Source organism: Lates calcarifer, linkage group LG14 (assembly GCF_001640805.2).
Source record: "Lates calcarifer isolate ASB-BC8 linkage group LG14, TLL_Latcal_v3, whole genome shotgun sequence".
Taxonomy (NCBI): domain Eukaryota; kingdom Metazoa; phylum Chordata; class Actinopteri; family Centropomidae; genus Lates; species Lates calcarifer.
The window spans coordinates 13943374-13971336 of NC_066846.1; the positions used below are offsets into that span (position 1 = coordinate 13943374).

A 27963-nucleotide genomic window follows, 5' to 3' on the forward strand; every position below is an offset into this window, starting at 1 on the left:
CAAACCACTGAACCATTCATCCAGATATGACAAGGTGGGCCAGCCATTATGTTGTAGTGAACATGAACTGATGCACATAATACTGTCTGATGCATGACAAAGGCAAGGACATTAGGTTACGAACACAATGTAAATATTCAAGTGGTAATTCAAAAAGTTTTGAATGAGGGAGTTTTTCATATTCTCAGCTGAGGTTAAAAGGTTTTGGTTTCTTACTGTTTATTTTGTATCTACAAAATGTTGAAGATTAATAAGACACGATGAAACAGATTCAAATCAGACAAAAAACAGTCCCACGCTGGTCAAAGACAATATCAAAGGATCCGCTGTTAAAGGAATAGTTCAACAGAAGTCTGTACGCAAAATATGAACCTTGATCCAGGAAACTTTAGGTTAGCTCAGCACATACCTAGCAGAGCTCTAAACACAACTTTAAGGTCACTAATTCCTACAGAAACTAAGTGACTACAAACTAAGTGAAAGTAAGTGCCAAGAAGTAACAAAAAAATTCCCACCACAGTTTCCCAGAACCCCAAGTGTCACTATTATTTTTTCCAACCAACAGTTGAAAACCTGCAACCCCAGGGTTTGGGGATCATTTGAATGCAGTGAGAGGTTGTCTATGCTAGCTGACAAAATGATGCAGAGGAATGAGTGTGAAGTTCAACAGCAGGATACAGGGGCTCGTTGAACTTTGTTTTGAAGGTATGGAGGCGAATCAGACTTTCAGAGGAAACTCTGTAGAAGGACAGAGTGCCAGCCGGCCAATCTAGATACACCCCCACCCGACTGGAGCGCCATCCAGATGAGGACACATCTACTTTCTCATTGTTGTGCTGAATGTAGTAACCATCATTAGAGCAAACCAGACACCAAGACTTATCATTGTGTCCCATCTTTAAATCATCCATACTCCCTGTCTTTTCAGATCCTCGGTACATGACTCCAATGCGTAAAGGTCCGAACATCTCCACGTCCCAGTAGCAGCGCCCATCTAGACCCTGTTCACACAGCACTTGTGCAGAGTTATCAAACCTCTCTGGCTGATGGGAATATGGCTGCTCCTGTTCCACCCAGGTCACCTGTCTCTTATCATCAGAGAGATGGAGGTTCTTGTGGGCTGTGTAGGGGTTTACAGTGAGTTCACAGGCATCTGGAGGTAAGAAAACACATTATTACAACAGATGTTGAACCATTTTTGCAGGTGACACAGAAGCTAGGGAATCAACCCCATAGAGCTCAGAGGTTCAGCTCATACTTACATTTCTTAAAGCCTGGTTTAATCCTGTGACTTCCACCATGTTCAACACTGTGGAGAAAAATACTTTTTAAATCAAATGTAGCATTTACCACATTTGACTTCACAATTTTTTGGTGTGATATTACACTCACATCTTCACACACACTTGTAACAGGAGAGACAATAATATAGTATAGTATGCTTCCATTACTTGAGTATGCTGAGTCTGTATTGTGGATCATTCCTGAGCTCAGAGAGAAGCGTCACTCCTGTGTCTCCTGGATGGTTGTAGCTCAGATCCAACTCTACCAGATGGGAGGGGTTGAACTGTAGAGCCGAGGCCAGAAAAACACAGCTTGTCTCTGTGACCAGACAACCTGACAACCTACGAAAACACAATGTTTCGTATCATCAGCAAACAGGTTTCAGATACATTTAATGAAAAGTGCAGCCTAGCAACAACTTAGTTAGTATACAGCATAGCTCACACTTTCTTTTAACTTCAAGCTTTTTATACCTTTGTACTTTGTAACTGTACCTCAGTGTTTCCAGTCTGCAGTACTGGCTCGACAGTCCGTCACAGAGCAGCTCCACTCCTGAATCTTCCAGGTCATTGTTGCTCAGGTCCAGATCTCTTAGAGACGAGTAGGGGAACTTAAGAGCAGAAGCCAGGTGCTCAATCCACTCTGCGGTCAGTTTGCAGTCTGCTAGTCTAGAGGTGAACATTAGGGTTTAGATGTAATAGGAAACCAACAGATTTGTTCACAGATAAATAAATATACTGTACCTATGAATAATGATTGTTAAACATTTTAGATTCAGAGAAATAGAGACAAACCTGCTATTCTTGGTTAGAACTCAAGTGTGGGCATTTGAAACTTTAGCTCTCAGATGTCTCAAATGAGACAAAACAATTCATTTCAAACATACCCTGACCTTTACATATCATAGGCAGAACACCTTACTATTCAAGAAAAAAAAGTAGAGGATTTGTTTTCTAATATGTAACTCAACATGTTACAATTTTGTTGAAAAAGTAAACTTACTTTGCCTTTTTGCTGATCCTTACTGCTGGTATCAGCCTCCTTCTGCCTTCCTCTGATGTGTTGTAACTCTTCAAGTCCAATATTTCCAGATCATTCTTCGATACCTGTAGCATGTAGGCCAGTGCAGAGCAGTGCAGGGGAGTCAGCTCTGTTTTTGTACGATCTGACAGTTTGAGATATTCCTGAATCTCATCTTTGACTTTATGGTCTCTCATTTCAACCATGGACTGAAAGAGGTTGATGCAACTGTCTGGACAGAGGTCCTTCCTTCGGATGGACCTGAGGTGAGTCAAGATCTTCTTGTTGATATCTGGGCTATGGTCTGGTGACGTCAGCAGACCTTGAAGGACTCTGCGGTTGGATTCAACCATAAGGCCAAGAAGGAAATGCAAGAAGAAGTCCAGGTGGCTGTTCTTCTTCTCCAGCACTTTGTCAACTGTCATCTTCAGAAGATCGAGTAAGGTATGTTCTTTTTCCTTCAGATTGAGGAAGTTGCTGAGCTCTGCTGTATTCTTGTTTGTGAAGCAGTCATAGACGTAGAGAGCTGCGAAGAACTCCTGTATGGTCAGATGGACAAAGAAGAAAACCTTTCTCTGGGAAAAGACTTCTTCCTCCCTAAGAACTGTGGTGCAAAATCCAGAGTAGATAGATGCTTCTTTTATGTCAATGCCACATTCTTCCAGGTCTTCTTTGTAGAAGATGAGGCTGTTTTTCTGCAGCTGAACAAAAGCAAGCTTGCCCAGTTTCAGAAGAAATTCTCTGTGTGTTTCATAGAGGATCTCTTTGCTTTTCTCAGTCTTCTCATCATATTTTCTGCTTCTGCGTTTTGTCTGAACGAACAGGAAATGTGCCATCATTTCTGTCAGAGTTTGAGGAATTTCAGCTTTTTCATCTCCCCTGAAGACTTCCTGGAATAACATGGCAGAAATCCAGCAGAAGATCGGAATCTGACACATGATGTCAAGGATTTGTGAAGAGCAAATTTGTGAAATGATCCTCTCAGCAAGACTCAAGTCATCATTAAATCTTCTTTTGAAGTATTCCTCTTTTTGTGGGTCATTGAACCCTCTTATCTCTGTCACCAGGTCAACATACTTTGCTGGGATCTGACTGGCTGCTGCTGGACGGGAAGTTATCCAGAGTTTTGCATCAGGAAGAAGGTTACCCTTGATGAGGTTTGCTAGGAGATTATCCAAAGATGTTACTTCACTGACCGACGACACCGTCTTAATGTTCTCAAAGTCCAGTTGAAGTCTGCTTTCATCCAGCCGTCCAGGATCACTATGACCCTGGTTTTGAAGTAATCCTCTGAATCTTTCAAATTTCGGAGTGCAGGATGGAATTTAGTCAGGAGCTTGTGAAAGCTTTTGTCACCTCTAATCAAATTCATCTCTCGGAAAGTAAGACAGAAAACAAAATCAGTATCTTTGTTTGTTTTCTCATCAGCCCAGTCCAGAATGAATTTGTGCACAGCAAATGATTTTCCAATGCCTGCAATGCCCATTGTCAGGACTGTTCTGTGGGGTTTCTCTTGGTCACGCAAAGATTCAAAGATGTCACAGAGGCTGACTGAATGTTCAGAGGATTGCTTCATTTTCAGTTTACGTTTAAGGTCCCGGAATTCATGCTCTTTATGTGGCCCTCCGCTCTCGCCAGTGGTGATGTAGAGTTCTGTGTAGATACTGTTCAGTAAAGTCTGTTGGTCACCATGATCTTCATACGTCAAACTTGATTTACTTCTCATTGCCTCTTTAAAATTCTTCTTTGCTTTCGAAAGATGGTTGTCACCTGAAAATGCATGGTTCAAAATTCCAATAATACCTGTGTAGTTAAATAATTTTAGCTAGGTGATGTGAAACCACAAAATCCAAACACAAAAACAAACTTACTGGTGTATTCCTCGGTATCTCTCTGGTGTTCAGGATCTTTTCCATGTTTGTTTCCACATTTGGGGCAGAGGTAGTTTACTGGTGAATCTGACTGGGACCAGTGTTCACAGATTAAATCTTCCTTACACACTGAATAGCTGGACGCCTCTTCAGTCAGCTGGCTGTAGGATGATCAACAAATTTCACATTATTCTTGCCTGGTGTGCATATCAGTAACAGAACATACAAGCTGAAAATGTTTCAGTTGACAGCTCATCTAAATTTGAGGAGTCCTGAAACTCTACTGTGACACTATTAAATGAGAAAACCTGGAGAAGAAATGTCATTTAGTCTACAATAAACATTAAAATTACCTTTGTTTTTCCAAAAGAGGAAAATTTAAGGGCTGGTACTTGGAAGCATCACTCTTATAAGAGGCATTGCTGGGACCAGTGGACTTGGCTGGACTAGTCTGTGAACTAAGAGAAGAAAATGTTATATCTCCTGGCAAGTTCTTCTGACCCCTCCAGGGTCCCTAAAAGTGCAAACAGTTGGTTAATAACACGTTCACTGTTCTGCAAGCAAGATGGAATTGCTCCTCTTGAGCTTGAGGTCCAGTAGTTGGTCAAAGTCCCCTTCCCAGAACCCACAAGTTTAAAAAAGCAGAAGTTTGATAGTAGGTATAGTAGCCCTTCACTGCAGCATACACTAGTTCCTTTTTTTCCCTTTTTAACAAAAATAACAATCACCATCCTGGTCTGACAGTTTATAGGCACTGTCCCAAACCTCCATGACATGACACTGAGGTGGTCTGTCGAGCAAAACAGTCTGACAATGTCCAGAGCCTTCAGCATCTCAGGGCGAACCTTAATCCACCAGTGGTGCCTCTCCACTGCAAAGATTTATGCAGCCAACCCTAACCCTAACCCTGATACTTAGGACTGATCTGAGATTTTGTCCACTTAATTGATATCAACACATTATACTTAGGTGAAGATTATATAAAGATAAGTGTGTATAATCACTGGGTAAAAGTTATTACACTGAGAATATAAGTGAGCAATATATTTTACTATTCCATATAATAAAAGTTTTAGTTGAATGCACCAAAAACATGATCAAAAGGTAAGCTTTCTCTTTCAATAAAATACACCAAAATATACAGTACAGAATATGTGATGGAAAAAATAGAGGTTTCTGAGGAAAGCAGCATCTTATACAGTCAAATAATGACACCTGCTGGACAATTTATGGTGTTGAGTTTGTTTGTCAGGATGAAATCCAGTGATGACCATAACAAAACTGTAAGAGGGATTCTGATTCTGAAGCATCTTGGTTTTTATCTCCGTAGACTTTTCTTGTTATTCTGTCTTGTTCATAACACCACAACCTGCCAATCTAAACCAAACACTGTATTACCTGGTTGACGGCTCACTGCAGGAACTGTCTGGGAGCTCAAAGGACTTATCAGACATCAGAGAGTCAGGTCGCTTCCTCTTGTTATCAGCCATTTCTGCAGAAAAAGAGAAAGCAAAAGAACTTTTTTTTTATGATAATATAATCCTTTAGTGCTACTGTGGGGAAATTTTCAGTAGGTTTGTAGGTTTAAGTAAATTTGCTTATACAGAATGACCCGTTACAGAATAATCTATCATATTACATCTGAATTGACTGGTTCATTATATTTTGTATCAATTAATTAACATGAATCTGAGAAGTAACTAGTAACTGAAGTTGTCAGATAAATGTAGTGGAGTAAAAAGAACAACATTTCTCTCTGAGATGTTGTGCAGTAGAAGTACAAAGAGGCATCAAATACAAAAAACTCAAGTACAGTAAAAGATATGTCAAAATCATACTTAAGTGCCATACTTGAGTAAATCTACTTAGTGACATTTCATAAGCAAAACCATTAATTATAAAAGGTTGGGCCTAACCCACTGTAGCCTACACACAGAGTGGATATGTAACAGTAAGAATAGCAAGCAAGAGCTGGCTCAGCACATTCCGTGCACCATGAGTCAACTTTTGTGGCTCCACCTCCAATTCTCCATCATTACTATTGCAGATGCTCTTGCACTGTAATGGAAAAAATTATCTGAAACAACTCTGTTTCACTAAAGCTAGACCCATGACGGAAAATAGATGCCAAGTGAAAAGGTGGGGTCATCAAACATCAAAGGAAGTTGGCAAGTTGTTCCCTCTTATGTGTGGGAGTTGTAGTGGCAGAGCAGAAAACAAAAACCAGCCTTGACTGGAGTGAGAGACCACAGACCCATCTCACCTCAGGATGACAGGGTGGTCAGTTTTTCAGAGGTGGTGTAGGGGCCACAATGGAGCGAAGGTTTGACCTCAGCTTGAAGGTAGGAAGAACTTGACCTCACTGCTCCTGGTTATAGACTTTACTGCTGTGATATTTAATTCATTCAATTTTAAGGCATTTGTACTTGAGTATTTCTATTTTATGCTACTTTATACTTTCACTCCACTACATTTACTTGACAGAGTAGTTACTGGTTGCATTTAAGAGCTACAACACTAACATGCTGCTTACGCACCAAAGTATTCATAACCTAATAGGACAAGATGTGATATATAATAATATATCAGTCTGAGGGGCAAAGCCTTGCTGCTGATATTGAGTGCACTTACAGGACTATTACTACACAGTATGATTACGAGTTTGGACACTTTAAAATGGCAGATTTTAAGCGAATATATTCAAAACAATACGTGTATTTTGCTGCACAATAAAAAAAGATATATATGAAAAAGTGAATATTTTAGATACCCGAGAAAAATTAGAGGCAGAACAATGAACGGGTCGTCTGAATGGCGCGTTTTTCAAAAAGCAAACTTACTTTCAGTTTTGGTTCGGACTGGAGGGCGGAGAGGTCGATCCACCAATAATTATACTGTTGTTTAATATAGAAATGTTGATGAAGGACTTTAAGTATTTTTACATCATGTTATTGCTACTGTTACTTTTTCTCGAGGATCTGAATTCGTCCTCCACATGTGAAGAGCTGACTGAAGACAAGAGGAGCTGGTGAGTCAAACCACACCACATTCACAGACAGACTCCCGAAAAAAGATAAAATTACAGCTTTCTTCCCTTTGAACTGGGAAAACCCCACAGTTAGAGAAATGACGTGGCTTAACTGTGGGAGTCCATGCTGCAGTTATTTCCTGATAAGCAGGAAATAATCAGCAGCACATTTTCTGTTCAGGAACAGAAAATGTGCTGCTGATTATTTCCTGTTAGTTACTGGTTGCATTTAAGAGCTACAACACTACAACACAACATTTCCTGTTATTTCCTGTTTCTATTTATTTCCTGTTCCTATATAGGAACAGAAAATGTGCTGCTGATTATTTCCTGCTTATCAGGAAATAACTGCAGCATGCATATATATATATATATATATATATATATATATATATATATATATATATATATATATATTAAAACTAAACTATATTAAAAAGAAACTGTATATATATATATGCAGCATGCATATATATATATATATATATATATATATATTAAAGCTAAACTATATTAAAAAGAAACTATATATATATATATATATATATATATGCAGCATGCATATATATATATATATGTGTGTGTGTGTGTGTGTGTGTGTGTGTCATGAGTTAAATGGACCAAGACTTCGTCCTCATTGTTGCAACATGTGCATTTTGAAGAAATGCTAGATTTAAATGTGTTTAATAAGGTGCTGCAAGGGTAACATATGTTTAATGCCATACACAGATGCCACATCATCATTTCTACACGTTGACACGCTTCAGGCTGAACAAAGGAAGTTCATTAAAATGTAGATGTTAGATCAAAAAAGAGTTTGTCTTTCTACAGTCTGTACTTTATCTCTTATCAAATTAAGAGACTAACTTTTAGGTTCAGTAAAGTTGTTTGAATTGTTTGTAGTTAAACTTTATACATGACAAACCAGTCCAGCCTATATTTTTAGCAATAGTAGTTTTGAATGACAGTTAGCTCACTGTACTTCCTTAAATATCTCAACCAGAATCCAGACAATAAAGGGAAAAGAGCAAAATTTCCAAATACGAACAAAACGAAAAAAAAGGAGGAAAGCTGTGGGAATGTGGAAAAGATTGACTTGTTCTTGATTTGCTCGAAAAAAGAAACTGTATTTAACTAAAACAAGCCTGTTTTAATGTAAAACAGAATGTTTCCGTTGATTCAGCTTCATTGTTTTAATTCAAGTTGATGTATGAAACATTAATAATCATTAACACAATATAATGATGAGATTGTATAATGTTGCATCCTGCCATCATTCAACAGGCTGAATCATAGCTTACCTGTCTGTATAGATCCACGTAGATCTCAGTGATAAACTTCCAGGTCATTCATTCTTGATCGGTGCTTTCTTTCCATATGAGAGAGTGTTCAGCGGTAACACGTTGCCGGGAAAAGCGTGGGAGGCTATGAGTTCCTGGTTGCTGGGAAACTATGAGCCACATGAAGTGGGGAATGACATGTTTGATCAGACCAGATCCACGGAGGCCCCACCCCACAACCCACAGGACCCAAAGAATCCACTACCAATCTCCCGGTCCCAGACACCATCTGACACCCCAAGAGGTCCTGATACATGTCCCGATGGGTCCGAGCTGTTTTGGTGACACACGGGGGACCTAAGGTGGAAGGTTTTCATGTTGTGGCTGGTTTTGTTTAAACCTACAGATGCAGAAATGAATGGAGTGATGTGATGTCATTACCCCTGCTACACCTTTTCCTGGGGCATACAATGGTTGGTCCGCGGTCCTTCAGCTGTCCCCACATAAAGCCCCTCCTCATGGCATGTGCGTCGCCGTCTCTGCGCCAGGCGTTTTCATGGTCTGCTTCTCTTTCTTTTCCCTCGGGAGGTTCACACGAGAGACTGTCCTGTGCATGTTTGAGACTGGTTTTGCGGAGTGTATGCCCAAACTTCCACGATGTTGACGTGTTGTATTTTCTTGTATTTTAATCTTAATAGATGTTTACAACAAATGCTTACACCACTTATTAATTTTGGGCTGCCTTTGTGAGGCTAATGTGAAAGTCATTGGTGCATCAGTCAGAAAACATCATCGTCATTTTCATTTAAAGTTCAGATTAAAATACAGATTATATCAAACAATCAGTCATTTTCTTATATACGGCACATAAGCAGGAAGGTAAAATATTTACAGATACAACAGTAATGGATAGTAAACAGTAATAGTAGCTATGAGAGTAAAAGTGTCAAAAAATAAATGCAGTTAATAAAATCGGTGAACCAAAAAGAAAATGAAATCTTAGACCATATGTTTTTTTCACTTTAAGCATTAAAGCAACATTATGTAACAATTTTACCTTGAAACATCAGCTTCAGAATCACTGTGATGGTTCACCGTCTTAATAAGGTGAATGGAGCCTCTGTCGTTCCCCCTCTGTTGCTCTGTGTAACTCTAACTCTGTGTAATCTTTGCTGTTGTTCAGCAAAGCTACATTATGTTGCTTTAACACAATCTTCTACAAAAGTAAAACCTACAGAAACACTAATGCACGCAATAGATGTTGCTGCTGTACAATGTCAAAGCTAACGCAGTTCAGCTGACACCAAATGCTCATGACAATGCATTTCTATTAAAGCTGCTGATAATTGCTAACTAGATGATGTTTAATCTGATTAAAACCATGTTAGATTATGCACACATATTTATATATAAAAGATCTTAACAACTATATCAATAGATTGTCATGACATTTGCGTCATCTGTACCTTTTGTTTGGTGCTAATTAGCATGTAAAATGTTAGCGTAATAAAAAATAGTAAACATTGTAAAATAGCATGTTAGCACTGTCATTACAGGCACATTATCACTCTGACATTAGCATTCAGCTCAAATAGTCTTGCTCTATACTGTACAACATTAGTTTCTACTGAATGATAACCATACTCTAGATATGTATAGTGATTATGTGTTTAACAAATACAAGTTGACAGGTTTTGAAACAATACAACAACTAATACAATACAAATACAAGAACAATAGAGCAGCTGTGTTGCTGTATGTGGTAAGGTTACTGGTGAGTGTGTGGATGCTTCAGATGAATCCAGTCTGTTTTTTTATCATCTCTACCAGCTGTATTGTTAACATTATTGTTTACACACCACCAGAGCACCAGCGGGTGCTGATATTGTACTCTAAAGTACTTTAAAGTTTAGGTTGTCAATTGGTAAAAAATATAAAATGTACAGACTAAAAAAATACACATAACTATTCTATTCACATAACTTTACATCAAAATCATGAATGAAATGAACCAAGCAAAGTGTTTCATAAAGCTTGAATGAAACAGAGCATATTATTTTCGAATTGAGTAATAAACAAGGAGTCACTTTTCCAAATAACATGTCAGCACTGTCACCTCACAGCAAGAAGTTCTAGGGGTTTTTCAGAGAGTTGGTGTACTTTCCCATAGACCTGATACTTAAAGACAGCAGCAGTAAATCCTAAAATGACACAAGTCTAGATTATTAAAAATATATTGGTGAGAACAATTCAATAGAAGTCCCTTGATTGCATAGGACATGTCCTGACCATCTGGTTGCAAATCTACATACTTTGTTGCTCAGAGTTTGGTTATCTTACCTGAGAAAATGATGCAGAGGAATGAGTGTTCAACAGTTCAACAGCGGGATACAGGGGTCCATTGAATGTTATGTCCTTGAAGGTATAGAGGTGAATCCGACTATCAGAGGAAACTCTGTAGAAGGACAGAGTGCCAGCCGGCCAATCCAGATACACTCCCACCCGACTGGAGCGTGAGCAGAGGGAAGCCACACTGAGATTCTCGTCACCATGCAGGACAAAACAACCATCATCAGAGCAAATCAGACTCCAAGACTTGTTGTTTCTGCCCAGCTTGCAATCATTCACATCCCCTTTCCTGCCAATGCTTCTGTACGTTACCCCAATATTAAAGGGCTCCAACACATCAACCTCCCAGTAGTAGCGCCCATCTAAACCCTGCTCACACAGCACTTGTGGGCACTGATCAAACCTCTCTGAGTGACGGGGATATGACTGCTCTGCTTCCACCCAGGTCACCTTTCTGTTCCCCTCAGAGAGATGGAGGTTCTTGTGGACTGTGTTGGGGTCCAAAGTGAGCTCACAGGCATCTGGAGGTAAGAAAACACATTATTCCAGGAGCGTAGCTTTGTCAGCACAAAATGACAAAGAAATACATCAAAAAGCAGAATTCAAAAGCACCTCAGCACCTGGAGCAAGTGCTACCACCTGATTAATTAGTAAACGCACTGATCTGTCCTAAGAAGTTTAGGCAGCAAAAATCAGGAATGCGAAGGCTCCAGGATATGTCTGGACAAAAAGTAAGGTTAATTTTCGTGTATGGTTGTGTGGTTCTCAGCAGAAAGTCTTTCTTCCTGTTATTCTACATTTATCTTATGATGTTTACGAGGTATGACCAATAAAGTTCCAAGACTGTTCCTGTTCGCAAATCTACAAAGAGCAGCACAGTCTTCAGTCTTGTGCATGCAGAGGGTGCGAGCGATAACTTTTGTGATCCAGCATTCTCTGTTACTTTCACCAGTAAGCAGAAGCAGCAACATGTTGCAGTCTACAAGGATCTCTGTCAACATGCCCAGGACGACCCAACCTTCACGTTGGGGATCATCACCAGCGAGGAGAGCTGAGTTTATGGCTACGACCCAGAGACCAAACAGCTGTCTTCACAGTGAAAGAGCCTGCAGTCTCCAAGACAGGTACTACCACACCAACATCATCTATTGTTAGCTCATCACTTATTACTTATCCCACTTAAACAACCTTTCACATTTTTTTCTCTTATCTTGTAACTCATCCCCATTATTGATTGGTCTAAGGATGGCTGCTTTCGTTATCTAGTTAATACTTTCTGTTCACTATCCACAGCTTAATGGTGTACTGTTATTTGTCAACTGCAGCAACAGCTAGTGTAGCTGTTAAAGGATAATTGCAATTTGGGTTTTATTTATGTAGCTCAGCTGACATAAAAGGCAAGTGCAGTAAAATATTTTTTTCACCAATTCACTGAAACTGCTATTTGCAGTCATTGTGGTCACAATATTCAGCAGAATACTCACATTTCTTCAGTCCTGGTATCATCCGGTGACTTCCACCATGCTCAAAACTGCAGAAAAAAGTGAACAACCATTTAACTGACACTGTGTTGCCCCCCCCCATAAAGAGGAGCACAAAGCCAATTCTATAGGGGTTTCAGAAGTTGGTGAGACAGTCTCAAACACAGATATGATTTACAATTACTTGAATATGTCGAGCTTGAATTGTGGATCGTTCTTCAGGTTGAAGAGAAGCTCCGCTCCAGAGTCTCCTAGATTGTTGTAGCTCAGGTCCAGCTCTATCAGATGGGAGGGGTTGGATCTCAAAGCTGAGGCCAGAAAACCACAGCCTTTCTCTGTGACCAGACAACCTGACAAACTGAGGAAACACAGCATTTGGTTTATCATCATGCAGGTTCAAGATATGTAGAGCACCATCGCCATCAGTTAGTTTCTGGCGACCCTAAATGAATGTAAAGAAGATTGAGCTTTGATTTGGTCTTTATTCATATCAGACAGAAAACCCAAATATTATGGAAGAGGAAGGGCAAGCTGAAGTAAAAGAATTAATAGAAAAAACTGTAAAGGTTTGCAGAAAGATGGATCCCAACATAGAAGAGATGAGTATTATTGCTTAAGGAAAAACATTTTGATACAACTTTGAGAAGTGAGAACAGTACATTTATTTAAGATATTTTTAATTGACAGTAGGTTGAAATCATGCCCACCCATTTGCATTATGACATATTGTTTGTTATATAAATATATACCTCAGTCTCCCCAGTCTGCAACACTGACTCGATAGTCCATCACAGACCAGCTTCACTCCTGAATCTTTCAGGTCATTGTTGCTCAGGTCCAGATCTCTTAGAGACGAATAGGGGAACTTGAGACCAAAGGCCAGGTGTCCAAGCCACTCTGGAGTCACTTTGCAGTCTGCTAGTCTAGGAGTTGATCATTGGGTTACAATATTATAAAGACAGAGGTACAAGTTTAAAGATACAGAGTACATAAAATGTATATAAATGATATAGTTTTTATTGGGGACAAGGAGGATAAAATCCACAGGACAACATGCAGGCTGTCCTAAATATCTAATTGGTGGAACTTCTATTCAGAAGTGAAAGAAATGTGAAACCAGATTATATTATATTTTACTGGAAAAGTAAACTTACATTGCCTTTTTGCTGATCCTTACTGCTGGTATCAGCCTCCTTCTGCCTTCCTCTGATGTGTTGTAACTCTTCAAGTCCAATATTTCCAGATCATTCTCTGATATCTGTAGCATGTAGGCCAGTGCAGAGCAGTGCAGGGGAGTCAGCTCTGTTTGTGAATGATCTGTCAATGTGAGATATTCCTGAATCAGATCTTTGACTTTATGGTCTCTCATTTCAACCATGGTCTGGAAGAGGCTAATACAACTGTCTGGAGAAAGTGCCTTCCTTCTGATGGATTTGAGGTAAGTCAAGATTTTCTTGTCAGTATCTTGGCTTGGGTCCAGCGATGTCAGCAGACCTTGAAGGACTCTTCGGTTGGGTTCAACCATGAGGCCGAGAAGGAATCGCAAGAAGTAGGCCAGGTGGCTGTTCTTCTTCTCCAGCACTTTGTCAACTGTCATCTTCAGAAGATCAAGTAAGGTATGTTCTTTTTCCTTCACATCAAGGAAGTTGCTGAGCTCTGCTGTATTCTTGTTTGTGAAGCAGTCATAGACGTAGAGAGCTGCGAAGAACTCCTGTATGGTCAGATGGACAAAGAGGAAAACCTTTCTCTGGGAAAAGACTTCTTCCTCCCTAAGAACTGCAGCACAAAATCCAGAGTAGATAGATGCTTCTTTTATGTCAATGCCACATTCTTCCAGGTCTTCTTTGTAGAAGATGAGGCTGTTTTTCTGCAGATGAACAAAAGCAAGCTTGCCCAGTTTCAGGAGAAATTCTCTGTGTGTTTTCAGAAGTCTCTCTTTGTTTTTCTCAGTCTTCTTGTCATATTTTCTGCTTCTGCGTTTCGTCTGAGAAATCAGGAAATGTGCCATCATCTCTGTGACAGTTTGAGGAATTTCAGCTTTTTCATCTCCCCTGAAGACTTCCTGGAATAATACTGCAGAAATCCAGCAGAAGATCGGGATCTTACACATGATGATAAGACTCTGTGAATCCTTAATATGTGAAATGATCCTCTCAGCAAGATTTGAGTCATCCTCAAATCTTCTTTTGAAGTATTCCTCTTTTTGTGGGTCATTGAACCCTCTTATCTCTGTCACCAGGTCAACATACTTTGCCCGGATCTGATTGGATGCTGCTGGACGGGAAGTTATCCAGAGTTTTGCATCAGGAAGAAGGTTACCCTTGATGAGGTTTGCTAGGAGATTATCCAAAGATGTTACTTCAGTGACCGACGACACCATCTTAATGTTCTCAAAGTCCAGTTGAAGTCTGCTTTCATCCAGGGCATCCAGGATCACTATAACCTTGGTTTTGAAGTAATCCTCTGAATCTTTCAGATTTCGGAGTGCAGGATGGAATTCAGTCAGGAGCTTTTGAAAGCTTTTGTCACCTTTAATCAAATTCATCTCTCGGAAAGTAAGACAGAAAACAAAATCAATATCTCTGTTTGTTTTCTCATCAGCCCAGTCCAGAATGAACTTCTGCACAGCAAATGATTTTCCAATGCCTGCAACACCCATCGTCAGGACTGTTCTGTGGGGTTTCTCCTGGCCAGGCAAAGACTCAAAGATATCACAGAGGTTGACTGAACGTTCCAATGATGACTGCCTTTTCACTTTATACTCAAGGTCCGTGAATTCATGCTCTGCTTGTGGCCCTTCACTCTCCCCAGTGCTGATGTAAAGTTCTGTGTAGATACTGTTCAGGGAACTCTTTTGGTCACCGTTACCTTCAGATGTCAAAGTAAATTTCTTTTTCATTTCCTCTTTAAAATCCTTCTTTGCTTTCAAAAGATGGCTGTCACCTGTAACAAGCAAATGCATGACTGAAAATTTCAATTATATCTGTGTAACTAATATCAAATCATTTTAGCGAGGTCGTGCAAAACTACAAGAAAACACAAAACCTGGGCTTTGATGAGATTTTATGACTAAAAGTCTTTTAAAGTTTGAATATAATTTGGCACCTGACACCCCACAAAGCTACTGTATATTATCAGAGTTGGGGAGAGTAAATTGATGCTTTATCTGGTTGTTTGTCTGCTCTAAATATTAAATACATACTTTCCTTTTCATGCCAACAGAACCCAGCACAAAACCACATACAAAGTATATTGTCCTTCACACCTAAACATTGCAGACTAATATGTAATGCTGCACACTGATTATGACATATTACTCTATACTAGCAGTACTTATGGTAGTAGTAATAGTACAAATATTTTTTGTAGTCTTTAAATTTACCCGTGTCCTCTGTATCTTTCTGGTGTTCAGGATCTTTTCTGAGTTTCTTTCCACACTTGGGGCAGGGGTAGTCTGGTAAATCAGACCGGTCCCAGTCTGAACCCAGACACTGTTTGCATGACCAGTGTCCACATGTGAGTTTGACTGGATCCCTCGAATCCTCCTCACACACTGAACAGCTGGGCAGCTCCCCAGTCAGCTGACTGTAGAATAATCAGCAAATGTCACATTATTCTTGCCTTCAGTTACAGTAATAACACTCTCCAGTGTCTCCAAGGCAGTTCAGTCTGCCCGATGCCTGTAACTGTAAATACATGTTTTAGCAGTTTGAAAAGAATGAAACTCTTTTCTGAATTAACTAACTTTGATATACTTTTAAATTGAAAACATTATGTTTATAGAATACTTTCAATTACCTTCCACCACCAAAATTGAGTGGTTGGTACTTGGACACATCACTCTTCATAGAGAGAGGGGTGGGAGCTGTGGACTCAGTCTCACTCCGCTGTGAACTAAAAACAGAGACTGTTTTACTTACTGTTCCAGTTTAACCACTGCATCTACTCAACAACAACCCCCCACCCCCACCCCCCCAACTCATCCAGAGAAACACAACATGCAAACAGCAGTCTCTTAATCAATCTCATGCTTTTAGACATTTTTTTTGTCAAATAGATTAAAATTACCTTTGTGTACCAAAATTGAGTGGTTGGTACTTGGACACATCACTCTTCATAGAGAGAGGAGTGGGAGCTGTGGACTCACTTTCACTCTGCTGTGAACTAAAGCAAAACAAGCGTTAACACTGGAGACCGCTCTTAGCGAGTAAAGGAATGAAATTTGATGCTGAACTCATCACATTTACTCTAAACTGAGTGGTAAAAACAGCTGCTAATACTAATGACAGTAAAAATGTTCATATTGCAGAATACAAAAAAATTCATCTTCATGTTGTTTGCATTAAATTACCTTCCAACACCAAAATTGAGTGGTTGGTACTTGGATACATCACTCTTCATAGAGAGAAGACTGGGAGCAGTGGACTCAGTCTCACTCTGTGAACTAAAAACAGAGATTGTTTTACTTACTGTTGTTGTTGCATCTACCTAGTATTTCATACAGCAACATATCTACAGTATAACCAAATTATGTATGACCCATTTTTTTGTTCATTTCCCAGTCATAATAGGCTAGAACGTTACCTGACTGATGGCTCACTGCAAATACTGGCTGGCTGTTCAGGCGTCAGAGGAGAAGGGCTGGAAGATGAAAAGTCGGACAACTTCCTCTTTTTCCTCTGGGCCATGTCTACAGCTGCTGCTGAAACTCAACAACTGGAAGACAGGGGAATAGTTCAAGACACAAAGAAAAGGTTTGTAAAGGATAAATTCCAGCATTGTATCAGATCTTACCCAGATTATTTAATCAACTGATTAAGATTTTTATTTTTAATTCTGACTGTTATAGTATAATATAATGTGGTTATATAAATATGTTGTAATATGCTTTTTACCATCAATACTACAAAATCAATCATCATCAGTAAGTGCAACTCCTGGATCTCCCCCTTTAACCGGATCTATGTGGTTCTTCAGTTCTGGCGACAAATACACACTGGGCCATCAAAGCAAAACCATGAGGTTTACTTTCAGGCTTCTGCCTCCAGAGTGTGGTTAGGAGATACTGAAGACTTATGAAGTCAACCTCTGACACGTAGAGAATTAAAAAGTACTATTTAGTGTATATGCAGATTTCTCATTACTTTGTCAGATTTACCATTAGCTGCGTCTTTGATGTCACAAATGCTGTAAAAACAAAAACAAAATGATACATTATCGCCTGTCTCATAGTTAATTGGCTAGTTTTTTGATAAAGCCAAGTCTGATTTCAGTGCTCAGTCTACAGAAAACTCGGAAACTTCTGCGGTGACAGTGTGTATTTCTCTGCTGTGTACCGTTGAAACAAAATGTCGCCTGCGCCACAAACTGATGTGCGCACTTACTGGCTGAAAACCAGAAATACGCAACAGTCATCTGGTCCGACTCCACACAAGGTAAAGAACTCGTAACTTAACTGGTACTCACTTTTTATCCCCATAAACGCTTCGCTCGTTGTGTCTTTTCAGTCAAAACTTTATTCCCTAAAGGTTTCCTAACAAGTACAGTCAATGTCGAAGGTAAACAAAGTACCAACCCCCCCCGGTTTACTTTCGGTTTCTGTCATCAACAACATGTCAGACTAATGAGAAACATCAGGCCAATTATAGCAGAGAAACTCCCAGCTGTTTATTATTATTATTATTATCATTATTATCATCATAATTATTTTAGAATCTGACTCAAAAGGATATATATACCTGTTGTAAGATAGTGGAAAGCCACCTGTGATGGGGCTGTACTCCGATAGACCTTTACAGCCACCTGGTGGAGAAAAATAAGAATGGCTCCTGTAGTAGACAGTGCTCACTGAAAGGCCTTCAGAAGCAGGATATAATTAAACTGCACACATTTGAATGTATTTATAATGTGGATAAAGTTGAGTTTCTGCCGTCATAGATCTACTAGTCCTTCTTCTCTAGCTTTGACCTAACTTACCCTCTGGTTGTCTCTCACATCAAAGATCAGGTACTTAGCAGTTTGGCTTTATATCTCTTCTGAGTATTTTTAGCCTTAACTCTGTAAATGTCTTGATTAGGCAGCGTTATCTGCACGCCAGGGCCTCACTCACTGCTTATCTAGCTCCACCACTGATACAGACAGCCACCAGTTAGTAAACTCTCTGGTATGATACATTTTTCACAAGTTACATCCCTTGACCTGTCTTATGGAAGTGCAAGTCATCACTGTGTACCCCTTTAAGAAACTCTTATTTACTTCAACTTCCTTGGTGACATGACAGTTGCTCTTATGTGCCTATAAATGTCTCTGAAGTGTCAGAATATCACTCTGCTCAAAAATAAAACCTACCTGTGTGAGATATTTTAGACTTCCTGGGTTCAATGCATCTACTGACCAAACAGCCAAAAGTGGTAATGAGGGATAAAGAAAAAAGGCTTAACACAAGATATTATATTAAAAATACTTTTTTAAAATATATTTTTGCTGATTTATAAACTGAAAATCACAGATTTTAGTTACTTTATTTAATATTAAATAAAAGTGAAAATTTAGAGTTGTGATCATGTAAAATGGTATACATGATATGTATATATATAATAACATTACTGGAAGTTTTAGAAAGATTTTTTTAAGAGTTGGCCTCAAACTTCAAAAATCTATTGCAGCAAGTTGCCTTTAAATTTTGACTTTTCTTCAATCAATACTAGCTCACAGATTACAGGCCGAGACAACATATTTATATAGTTTGAGTGAACCGTTTCCCATTCCTTAGTACATCCACACATGAAAATTGGAGAACTATTCTCTCATTTTGCGATTAATCTATGAGCCAGTCGTATCTTTTGTAAACAGTGTCTTTGAACAGCTGACAGAAACAGATGGTGCAGGCCAGAGTGAGCTCCCATTAAAAATTAACATTGTTAATGCAAATTTGTAATAAGCTGTATTTTAGTTAATTACAACACATACTGAGCAGTGATCTGATGAATGTTAACTGCACATCAACTTAAATCATAAATGACTCCTTACCTTGGTGTCAAAAATCCTTGAATCCCTTCCTTGTTCGGTTGTCATTAAAAAATATATCTCTGTGGCTTTCCTTAATATTTCAGATGGGTTGGCAGTTACAAAAACTGAAATGTGGCCTCAACTGAAACTTACTCCTTCCTGTTGAAGTGCAACAGTTTTAAACTGTTAAGTTTTGTCTGCCTCAGCAGCTTGTTTCCTGTGATTCTCTGAACCTCACAGTGTTCACAGTGATGATTTGTGAGGCAGTTTACATAAAAACATTGTAAAAATTAGTTTATTTCAGAAAAACACTAAAAACAATCAGAGAAAGAGAGAGAAAGTGGCTTACTGTATAAAGCTGCTGAATACTTAAAGTAATTGATCACTTTCAATGATCCTGCTGCACTTTATTGGATCATTGGAGCCACCTAGTGGACAAAATACCAATAACAAGTTCAGTGACTTACTGTAGACTTAGACTTAGACTTAGACGGACTTTATTGATCCCTTTGGGATGACTCCCTCGGGGAAATTACGTTTCCAGCAGCAAATACAGGCAGAAGATGTAAATAAAATAGGAAAGAATATAAATAGAATTGGATTGAGGGTGATTTAAGATAAATATGCAGAGTATACTGGACTGTGTGTGGCATTAACATAAATAATAAATATAGATATGCTGAAACTGTATGTTACTTGAGTGTCCAGGTGGGTTATTGCACTTTAAGGGGGGCTACCACTCCCTTCTGTCCTCCATACCCTACTCTCCCTCCTCCTCCCCCCAAGTGAGGAGTTGTAGAGTGTGATGGCATGGTGGACAAAGGAGTTCTTCAGTCTGTTGGTCCTACACTTGGGCAGGAGCAGTCTTTCACTGAACAGGCTCCTCTGGTTGCTGATGACAGTGTGCAGAGGGTGGCTGGTATTGTCCATGATATCCAGCAGTTTGTCCAGTGTCCTCATCTCTGCCACCGTCACCAGAGAGTCCAACTTCATGCCGACCACAGAGCCGGCCCGCCTGATCAGTTTCTCCAGTCTGTTTGTGTCCTTTTTTGATATGCTGCTCCCCCAGCACACCACAGTGTAAAAGAGGACGCTGGCAACCACAGACTGGTAGAACATCCACAGCAGTTTGCTGCAGACATTAAAAGACCGCAGTCTCCCAGCCAGTGTAACAGGATGAGTAGATGTGCAGCCAAATCTCCATTTAGTCGGTGCTCATAGAGGTTTGTAATACATCTTTTGTTAACTGTTGGCCATCCTGGAGCAGATACTTGACTGTCTCTTAGTTTGAAATGACCACAGGCAACTACAACAACTAATACAAGCAAGTAGTGTGAGAGGTTTATGTTTGTTTGTCTTGTTTTTGTTTTTGTATCCATCCACCTGGACTTATATCCAAATGCAAACCCCCACAGCCCACACTGAAGCGTTTTAAACTCTAGTTTCTGCTCCTCTTTTGGACAACTTCCTCTGTTAGACAACATTGGAGCTCTGTGAAATTGAATATATCAGACTTTGATACACACAAGATACTTGTTTGTAGGAGACATTACTGTTGGTTTTGTTCTTTTTGTGGGATTCATTGACAAGAAGAAAAATATAGAATATCACCAAACCTTATCCAGATCGAGGATCTAGAGGTAGAAGGCCTTTGAAGCAAATGTGTGATTTTGGTTCCTTGGACGTCATTTTTTGAAGACTTTTAGTTATTGGAGTAGTGGGACCAATAACGCAGTTTGTGGTGATTAGATATGACATTTTGATTTATTGTTAATTAGAACAAATAGTCAGACCTAGCTCAACAACACTTCAGCACCATTAGAGTGTAAAACTAAGACAACACCTTGTCCTCAGTCCGATGAAACCATCAGATATCTCTTCCTCTCAACTGCCACTGGTACATTTATCAAAATGACATCATCTGACACCAAAATACAGATTTCAAACATTTAAAACTGGGTAATTATTTTAAAATTATACCAAAGTTTCTCAACAAACATGGCTTTGACACCACAGAGTGCAGACTCTTTCTCTGCTTTCCTTTGCTGAGTCTTGATAAATGAGCTTTTCATTCATTTTATATTTTTATTTTCTGGCTTTATTACAGAATCCAAGAGTTTCTTTGTCCGTAACCATGAAGCACACTCCAGTCCTACCCCTGGATGTGGGTTCGCAGTGCTGACACCCTGTTACTGGACACCGCCCGCCTGTGGAGGTGAGCTGTCACTGTCGTCCTCCCAGGTTGAAGAAGTAAATCCTGCAGGGGCGGAGATGGAGTGAGGGGTGGGGGTGTGGCCGAGGCCTTGGTACCGTCCACTCGAGGAAGGTGAGGGGGGCATCGATGTGGCTGCCGCTGCGATGGGGTCCTGGGAGGACGCTGTGAGGAGGCCAGTGTGTTCAGTGTGTTCAGGTCGAGCTGCTGAACCAAAGTACATCTTGTTTGGACGACCCAGGAATGTACGACCTGAGGGGGGATGATAATAACAGGTAGTGAGAGTCCTGATTCCAGACTCTTCAAGAACATAGGTCACCACCCAAAACCAGACACCAGACAGACTAAAAATAAAGTGTAACAGAAACAGAAAATTAACTGGCAACTAATCATTTTATTAATTCTGTAATCAAAAAATGTCAAATATTTGCTCTTTCCAGCTTCCCAGATGTGAGGATTTCTCTTTGTCACGCATAATAGTAGTCTGATTATCTTTGCATCTGAAGTTGTCACCTTGGTTTGTTGGAAATTATAACGGGTATTTTTTCTATCTGAGTTAAATTAAGACAGCAAGTGTTGATAAAGTAAATATATAAATAAGAATATAAATAAATACATATATGGAAAAAAACAGGAAAATAATGTACAGGAGCCATTTTTCCTATTATTGAACGACTCAATGCAATTAGCACATTCAATAATGAAAAATTTGACCAGACACTCACCAACATGTCGGACCTGCTCTGTGACATCAGCTCTAATATCAGAGAAATCCCACATGGCCAGAAAACTGTCGAAACACGAGCCCTCCTCTGCTTCCTGGATGGAGGGATGAATGGAAAGAGAGAGGGTGGGAGAGGACGAATAAATACGACTACATTTACACAATGTCATAGATAGATAGATAGATAGATAGATAGATAGATAGGAGTGTTTACCTGTACGTAGGGCTTGTAGGTGAAGGTGTAGTGATGAGCGATGGCAGCCAGGAACATCTCTATGCAGATGATGAAGTCCTATATCGATTAATCAAGAATCTAGTTTAAGTCAAGTGATTGCACTTTATACTGATATGATGATACATGTATCTGATATTTTATACTTAAACTCCACTACAATTCAGAGAGAAATGCTGCACCTTTTACTCCACTACTACTACGATAATACTTTATTGATCCACATGGCTGGGCAGCCTTATTCTCAAGCTGCCTAGCAGTATATAAAATAATCAAAATTAGCTCCACTTTAACTGGCTGCACCATTAAACTGGTGTACACATTAATGCATTAGTAACTGTAATCCAGTAATATAATATATGTTATTCTGAAATGGGTCATTCAGCATAATGAGTACTTTTACTTATGGCACTTTAAGTATATTTTGATGCTGATGCTGCTACTTCTACTTCAGTAAAAACGGTGTAATGTATAAATATCATGAAACCAGAGAACAGTTCCTCTTTCTGTTCTCTGCTGTCAGGTTGAGAAACTGCTGTTATTCACATGACTGTGAGGAAGGAATATGGTTTACTTTTTAATAAATGTCCGTACCTGTAGTCCAGTGGCCACGGCCTCCACACTGTCCCAGTCCCAGGTGTGTTTGTCGGAGATCACACCGACCTTCACCAGGAACGCTATTAATACAGCCTGCCTGCAGAGAAACAGAAGAATCAGTGCATCAGCACAGTTTACCTCCCTCCCTCCTCCCTCCTTCTCCCCTTCCCTCCATCCTCACCAGAAAGAGACAAAGACGACCAGTTTGACGCAGAGGAACTTGCCCACAGGCCTGATGGGAGTCAGCTCCTCTCTAAGGGCTCGGTACAGCAGCAGCAGACAGTACATGGCAAACTGGAGAGAAAGAGCAGAACATATTTACATTAAAGGATAAAGTTTAAGGGTTAAGGTTTGGGGTTAGGGAACGTAATGTGCTGTATCATAGCATAGAGAGTAAGTGTAATCCTGAGTGTGTGACGTCTTTACCAGCTGAGATATGTTGTTGATGATGACCAGGTAGGACCAGGCGTTTCTGAAGCTGAAGTTGGCTTCATCATAAACACCACAGAGCTGACAGATCCTGCACAGGGAAGGAAACGCTAGTTTTGTGTCTCGTCCCATTGACGTTAAACTAGTGACACTATTGACACCAAATTTACATCCACATACTTGTCATTTATTTCACACTTGAGGTGCATCTACTTTGTTCATGCCAAACCCTGAGCCTGACCTTTGACCTTCAAAAGGCAGCGAGTCGCCGCTGGTGAAAGAGCTGGTCAGACTACAGTATGTACCATGGTTACATGCATAGAGTTAGCTATTTTTCAAGTGTAGTTGCCATGGTTACAGTAAGAAAATTACATTGTTGGCGCCATGGTTACAGAAGGAAAATGACAGTGGTGTCATAATGGTTGCAGTGGCAGAGTCTCAGTGATGTAGCCATGACAACAGTGAGAATGTACGATGCTGCGACTGTGGTAACAGTGGGAAACCTACAGCGCTATCACCGTGGTTACAGGTCTGACGACAGTGTACTGGAGGACTCCCAGCTTACACCTGAACAACAGCACCCTGAGAGAGAGAGAGAGAGAGAGAGGAACACTTCAACATAAACCATGGGTGAGTACAGTATCTGTTCATCATGTGCTGTGACGCCAGGGATCCATCTTACTCTCCCATGGGCCAGGGCGGGCAGCAGCAGAGCGGGGGCAGGTGTGGCTGCTGCTGCTGCACCTCCAGCATCAGCACCAGGCTCGGGTACTGGTTACTGAGGAAGTTCAGCAGGAACACCAGGAAGTTGTAGATGACGTAGGCCTCGTAGCACTCCCTGCAGGTGTCCACGTAGATGGCCAGGGTGGGGTACCGCAGAGCCAGCCACTGAGGGAGAGGATTATTTTTAATATGGAGACATGATGAAATGTGCAGGAGTCACATGATGGAAGAACCAGGGAGTTTATTTCATTATCTGTAATGGAGTTAAATGATATCAAAAACACAGAAGGCCGTGTGTGTGTGTGTGTGTGTGTGTGTGTGTGTGTGTGTGTGTGTGTGTGTGTGTGTGTGTGTGTGTGTGTGTGTACTGTAACTTGACATCTGGTCTTGTGACACTGTCCCATCGTCTCCAATTAGATCCTGTTACCATGGCAACACTGGGATAAAACGGACAGATCACTGTGTGTGTGTTAGTGTGTAAATGTGTGTGTGTGTGTGTGTGTGAGAATGACTCACGCTGTCCAAACTGTAGATCGGCACCATCCATAGTATCCTGATGGAGAAAGACAAGAGGCAGAGAGCGTCAGCTGTGTTGTGTGTGTGTGGTTTTGTGTTTCATGTTAAAGGAGCAGTTCACCCAAAAATAAAGGTGCAAATTGCCTGAACTGTTAAGAGGAATCTGGTTTTGCTTGCTGTAATCCAGTTCAGATCAGTTCAGATCGGCCAGTCAGCTGCTTAAGGTTCATGTTTGTCCTGGTAAAGGACAAACTCAAGCCTCTTGTTTATGAGCCATATTGTTCATGAGCTGACGAGGTGTAAATCCATCCTGTAAGGTTAGGAATGAGCGTGGCTTGTGTTTACCTGATGATTGGTTTCTGCAGCTCGGGCTGGGTGTAGTGCACCATATGCTGCAGGATCCCCCACAGAGAAATTGGGATAGTGAGAAAGACGAACACGCCGGCTATGAACCAAGCTTTACTGTGAGTCCCAACCTTCACAGAGACGCAGAGAAACCTGTGTTACGGACTCCTGAAAGTCCAGGTTTGGTCAAAGTGTGCAGCTGGTCTGGGTGGAGGTGATAAAGAAGGAGGTGTACCTTGTCTTTCTGCAGCTCCCAGATGCAGAGCGGCAGCACGGCCACCAACAGGAGAGCGTAGAGGACCAGGACCAGAGGGCGGATCCACCTCCTCCACTCGGCACAGGAACACGGCATCACGGCTGTTTCACCCTCAGCGTCGACTACAGGTGCATCCTAAACCACAGGCCACAAAGGGGGGAAATAGCCCGGCAGGTTACAGCACAGGAACCTGTGATGGTATCAGAAAGTAAAACAGTAAAACTGATTTAAGTTCCCAGAACAGGCTGGTGGAAGAAAGGGGTGATTATCAAATTTAAGAGACACAGTTTTAGGATTTTATCATTTTTAGTGTCTTGCATACATTTATTCTTTCAAAGTAAAAACATATAGATCTGAATGAAAGCTCGCTGTGTTTCAGCAGCTGCTAAAATCCCTGTTTTTGTCAGTGGAGTCTGGTGCTGATATACAGAGATGTTTCTGGTTTAAAAAAGGATCTGACTCTTTAATAAAAAGCTCTGTAGGAATCCTCTCCATAATGTGGTCTTTAGGGTTAGGGTCAAAACCAGAGCTTTAGTGGACGTCCAACAATTTCCCACTGGATTACACTGCAGCAGTTGTTGTTCAGTACAGCAACAATTGCAAAGATTTTTGTTCCTGCCAATCATTTACACCAAAAAACACGAGAAAATAAGGCCCAGGCTCAAAAACACCAGAGTTATCCAAAGTGCAAAAACATGAATCCGTTATCAAACAAACAGGAGAACTCTGTTTAATACCAGAGCACTGCACAGATATACTTCAAGAAAACTGACTAATCAGAGCAGTTTCAGTCAGTGACCTGAATGTGTTATAATATTTTCCCTGATGTAATAAGAAGAGGAAAAATGAATTAGATTTGGTTCAGACAGGTCACATATTTCTGGTTTAGGAGCTAATTAATAAACGAATTTACTGATTTTCTTGTGGTTACGAATTGAATTTAGAGAAAAAATATCACCGTCAAAAATTAAACTGCGTATAATAGAAACGAAACACATTTAAAAGACATTTCCATCATTAGAAACGATTGTTTCTATCAAAACAACACAGCAGTCACTGTGTGGACACACAGACTGCTGTTACATGTTAGAAATGTTTATCTTTTATGTCTACAAACGGTTGGCATAAAGTACAGAGAGGTCAAAGCGCATCCGAGCACCACAATGAATTTTCAGTCAGTTACCGGCGACAAACATCAAAAATCAGACGCTTTTATCCGTTTGACAGTGAAAACATGTTGTTAATCAAACACGGCTTTAAAATGAGATTCATTAATAATTAAGACACAGGAGATCTGCACCGCTGAAGCTGGAGATGCTCATTCAGACTGACGGCCGGCCTGTTTTCCTCCTCGGTTCTGTTTCTGTTACCAGGCAACGCATCTCTTCCTCCGCCCGAGCGTGCACCGCGAACTAACGGCTCCGGCTGTCACCGATCACCGGGCAGGATCTATCACATCGATCCGGTTGTAATAATCCGTCCCTGCGGACTCCGGTCAATCAAGAACAACCGGACAGGAGGCTGCTGTCCGCGTCCTCTCCTCCGGTTTCCCGTGTTTACGCGCCCACGTCACCGCCGCGAGGAATCTGGACCATCAGTCACGTGTTTGGCAGAAAAGACTCACAAACAGGCGTTCACCCTGCAAATGAAATTATATTGATCTAAGTATATTTTAATCCACATTCTCCCCACAGTCATTCCTCAGAAATAGTTTATTATTTGTAGTTTTCATATTTTACAGATATATTTTCTGTAGCTGAGGTTTATTCTCCAACATGAGAACGCTGTTTCATTCCTTCTCCACACTGTGATAAAATTATGGCAGGAAAATAAACAGAAGAGGATTAAACTGCAGCCAGATAAAATGGATCAGTCTGTCTCTCTAAAAACAGCCTTGAATCAAATATATAATATATCATAATTAAATATATATTGGGTGATTATCTAGAGCTTGAGGTCTCATCCTGTGGACAGGCTCTAAGTTATAGTTAAAATCTAAAATATAGTGGAGGAGGTAAAGACTGACAGTCAGCGTCAGCTATGATTAGCTGTGATGGTCACTTTGGTCCAGACTGAAAAACCTCAACAACCATTGGATGGACTCCCAGGAAATTCGTTCCCTTATCTTTTCATCTAGCTCCATCATTAAGGTGGAATGTTTGTTTGTCTAATAATATACCCGCAGTCATTATGAGATGCTAACATTAGCATTTAGCTCAAAGCTTTGGGGCCTCACAGAGATGCTGACACGTCAGTGTAGAGGGTTTCAGCAGGGAACCATATGACCGTACATGTGTTTACAGCAGCTCTGAACTGTGGGCAGAGCTCTGGAAGCACACACACACACACACACACACACACGTGCAAACCGAAACAGATCGTAAAAGCTTTGAGAATACATCTTTACTGATAAACACAGATGTAGAATTTAATACAAAATAAAAACAATCACCTACCAGTAAGAAACACAAAACTCTGGTTGGTGTTTCCTCCACTTTGAAAAGACTGCTGACCTCTGACCTTCCTGTAGCAACACTATCAAGACTAATTTGACATTTTTAGTCCAACTGGTAGCAGCTAAGCACAGAAAAATCATCAATATGTTGTT

General features: G+C 40.3%; 3 protein-coding genes and 2 long non-coding RNA genes across 9 annotated transcripts; 2 read left to right on the forward strand and 3 right to left on the reverse strand.

Moving 5' to 3' along the window:
• Positions 1–189: 189 nt before the first annotated feature.
• On the reverse strand, positions 190–17029 carry LOC108873724 (NLR family CARD domain-containing protein 3). Of its 2 annotated transcripts, XM_051075421.1 has the most exons (11): positions 16898–17029; positions 16665–16757; positions 16382–16477; positions 16112–16207; positions 15696–15898; positions 14055–15256; positions 2287–2873; positions 1779–1952; positions 1452–1625; positions 1263–1309; positions 190–1153 (listed from the first exon to the last, which is right to left on the reverse strand). In XM_051075421.1, exons 1-11 carry the CDS (start codon positions 16999–17001, stop codon positions 621–623), a joined length of 3309 nt encoding a protein of 1102 aa, XP_050931378.1. In that variant the 5' UTR covers positions 17002–17029; the 3' UTR covers positions 190–620. The 2 variants fall into 2 exon arrangements, with proteins under 2 accessions (XP_050931378.1, XP_050931377.1); XM_051075420.1 differs by lacking the exons at positions 190–1153; positions 1263–1309; positions 1452–1625; positions 1779–1952; positions 2287–2873 and adding exons at positions 9152–11353; positions 12317–12363; positions 12498–12671; positions 13063–13236 and having other exon boundaries at positions 13468–15256.
• LOC127143233 (NACHT, LRR and PYD domains-containing protein 3) lies at positions 3361–8893 on the reverse strand. The gene is made up of 5 exons (XM_051075425.1): positions 8505–8893; positions 5574–5667; positions 4529–4633; positions 4176–4336; positions 3361–4074 (listed from the first exon to the last, which is right to left on the reverse strand). Exons 2-5 carry the CDS (start codon positions 5663–5665, stop codon positions 3488–3490), a joined length of 945 nt encoding a protein of 314 aa, XP_050931382.1. The 5' UTR covers positions 5666–5667; positions 8505–8893; the 3' UTR covers positions 3361–3487.
• LOC108873733 (uncharacterized) lies at positions 5764–9325 on the forward strand. The gene is made up of 3 exons (XR_007814514.1): positions 5764–6517; positions 7151–7203; positions 8890–9325. It is a non-coding gene; the product is annotated as an uncharacterized LOC108873733 (long non-coding RNA).
• Positions 14529–21572, forward strand: LOC108873734 (uncharacterized). Its single transcript, XR_007814515.1, has 4 exons — positions 14529–14642; positions 14915–15080; positions 16876–17067; positions 21429–21572. It is a non-coding gene; the product is annotated as an uncharacterized LOC108873734 (long non-coding RNA).
• LOC108873730 (transmembrane protein 184C) lies at positions 21057–27949 on the reverse strand. Of its 4 annotated transcripts, none has more exons than XM_051075423.1 (12): positions 27812–27949; positions 25335–25545; positions 25100–25230; positions 24755–24791; positions 24198–24403; positions 24023–24097; positions 23513–23606; positions 23268–23380; positions 23084–23183; positions 22472–22549; positions 22259–22352; positions 21057–21785 (listed from the first exon to the last, which is right to left on the reverse strand). In XM_051075423.1, the coding sequence occupies exons 2-12, from the start codon at positions 25449–25451 to the stop codon at positions 21511–21513; spliced, it is 1320 nt and encodes a 439-aa protein (XP_050931380.1). In that variant the 5' UTR covers positions 25452–25545; positions 27812–27949; the 3' UTR covers positions 21057–21510. The 4 variants fall into 4 exon arrangements, with proteins under 4 accessions (XP_050931380.1, XP_018517526.1, XP_050931379.1 ...); XM_018662010.2 differs by lacking the exon at positions 27812–27949 and adding an exon at positions 26656–26794 and having other exon boundaries at positions 25335–25490; XM_051075422.1 differs by lacking the exon at positions 27812–27949 and adding an exon at positions 26656–26785.
• Between the last annotated feature and the right edge of the window lie 14 nt (positions 27950–27963).

Excerpts from the sequence above, each read along its gene's own strand:
- LOC108873724 (XM_051075420.1), bottom strand. The coding sequence starts at position 17,001 with ATGGCCCAGAGGAAAAAGAGGAAGTTGTCCGACTTTTCATCTTCCAGC. Across the intron at positions 16,758-16,897 it reads TGCAGTGAGCCATCAGTCAG|TTCACAGAGTGAGACTGAGT; the intron begins GTAACGTTCTAG and ends CTCTGTTTTTAG. Across the intron at positions 12,364-12,497 it reads TTCAAGCTCGACATATTCAA|TTTTGAGCATGGTGGAAGTC; the intron begins GTAATTGTAAAT and ends TTTTTTCTGCAG.
- LOC108873730 (XM_051075423.1), bottom strand. The coding sequence starts at position 25,451 with ATGCCGTGTTCCTGTGCCGAGTGGAGGAGGTGGATCCGCCCTCTGGTC. Across the intron at positions 25,231-25,334 it reads GGGAGCTGCAGAAAGACAAG|GTTGGGACTCACAGTAAAGC; the intron begins GTACACCTCCTT and ends GTCTCTGTGAAG. Across the intron at positions 24,404-24,754 it reads CGATCTACAGTTTGGACAGC|TGGCTGGCTCTGCGGTACCC; the intron begins GTGAGTCATTCT and ends CCTCTCCCTCAG.
- LOC127143233 (XM_051075425.1), bottom strand. The coding sequence starts at position 5,665 with ATGGCTGATAACAAGAGGAAGCGACCTGACTCTCTGATGTCTGATAAG. Across the intron at positions 4,634-5,573 it reads TGCAGTGAGCCGTCAACCAG|TTCACAGACTAGTCCAGCCA; the intron begins GTAATACAGTGT and ends TTCTTCTCTTAG. Across the intron at positions 4,337-4,528 it reads CCTCTTTTGGAAAAACAAAG|CCAGCTGACTGAAGAGGCGT; the intron begins GTAATTTTAATG and ends ATCATCCTACAG.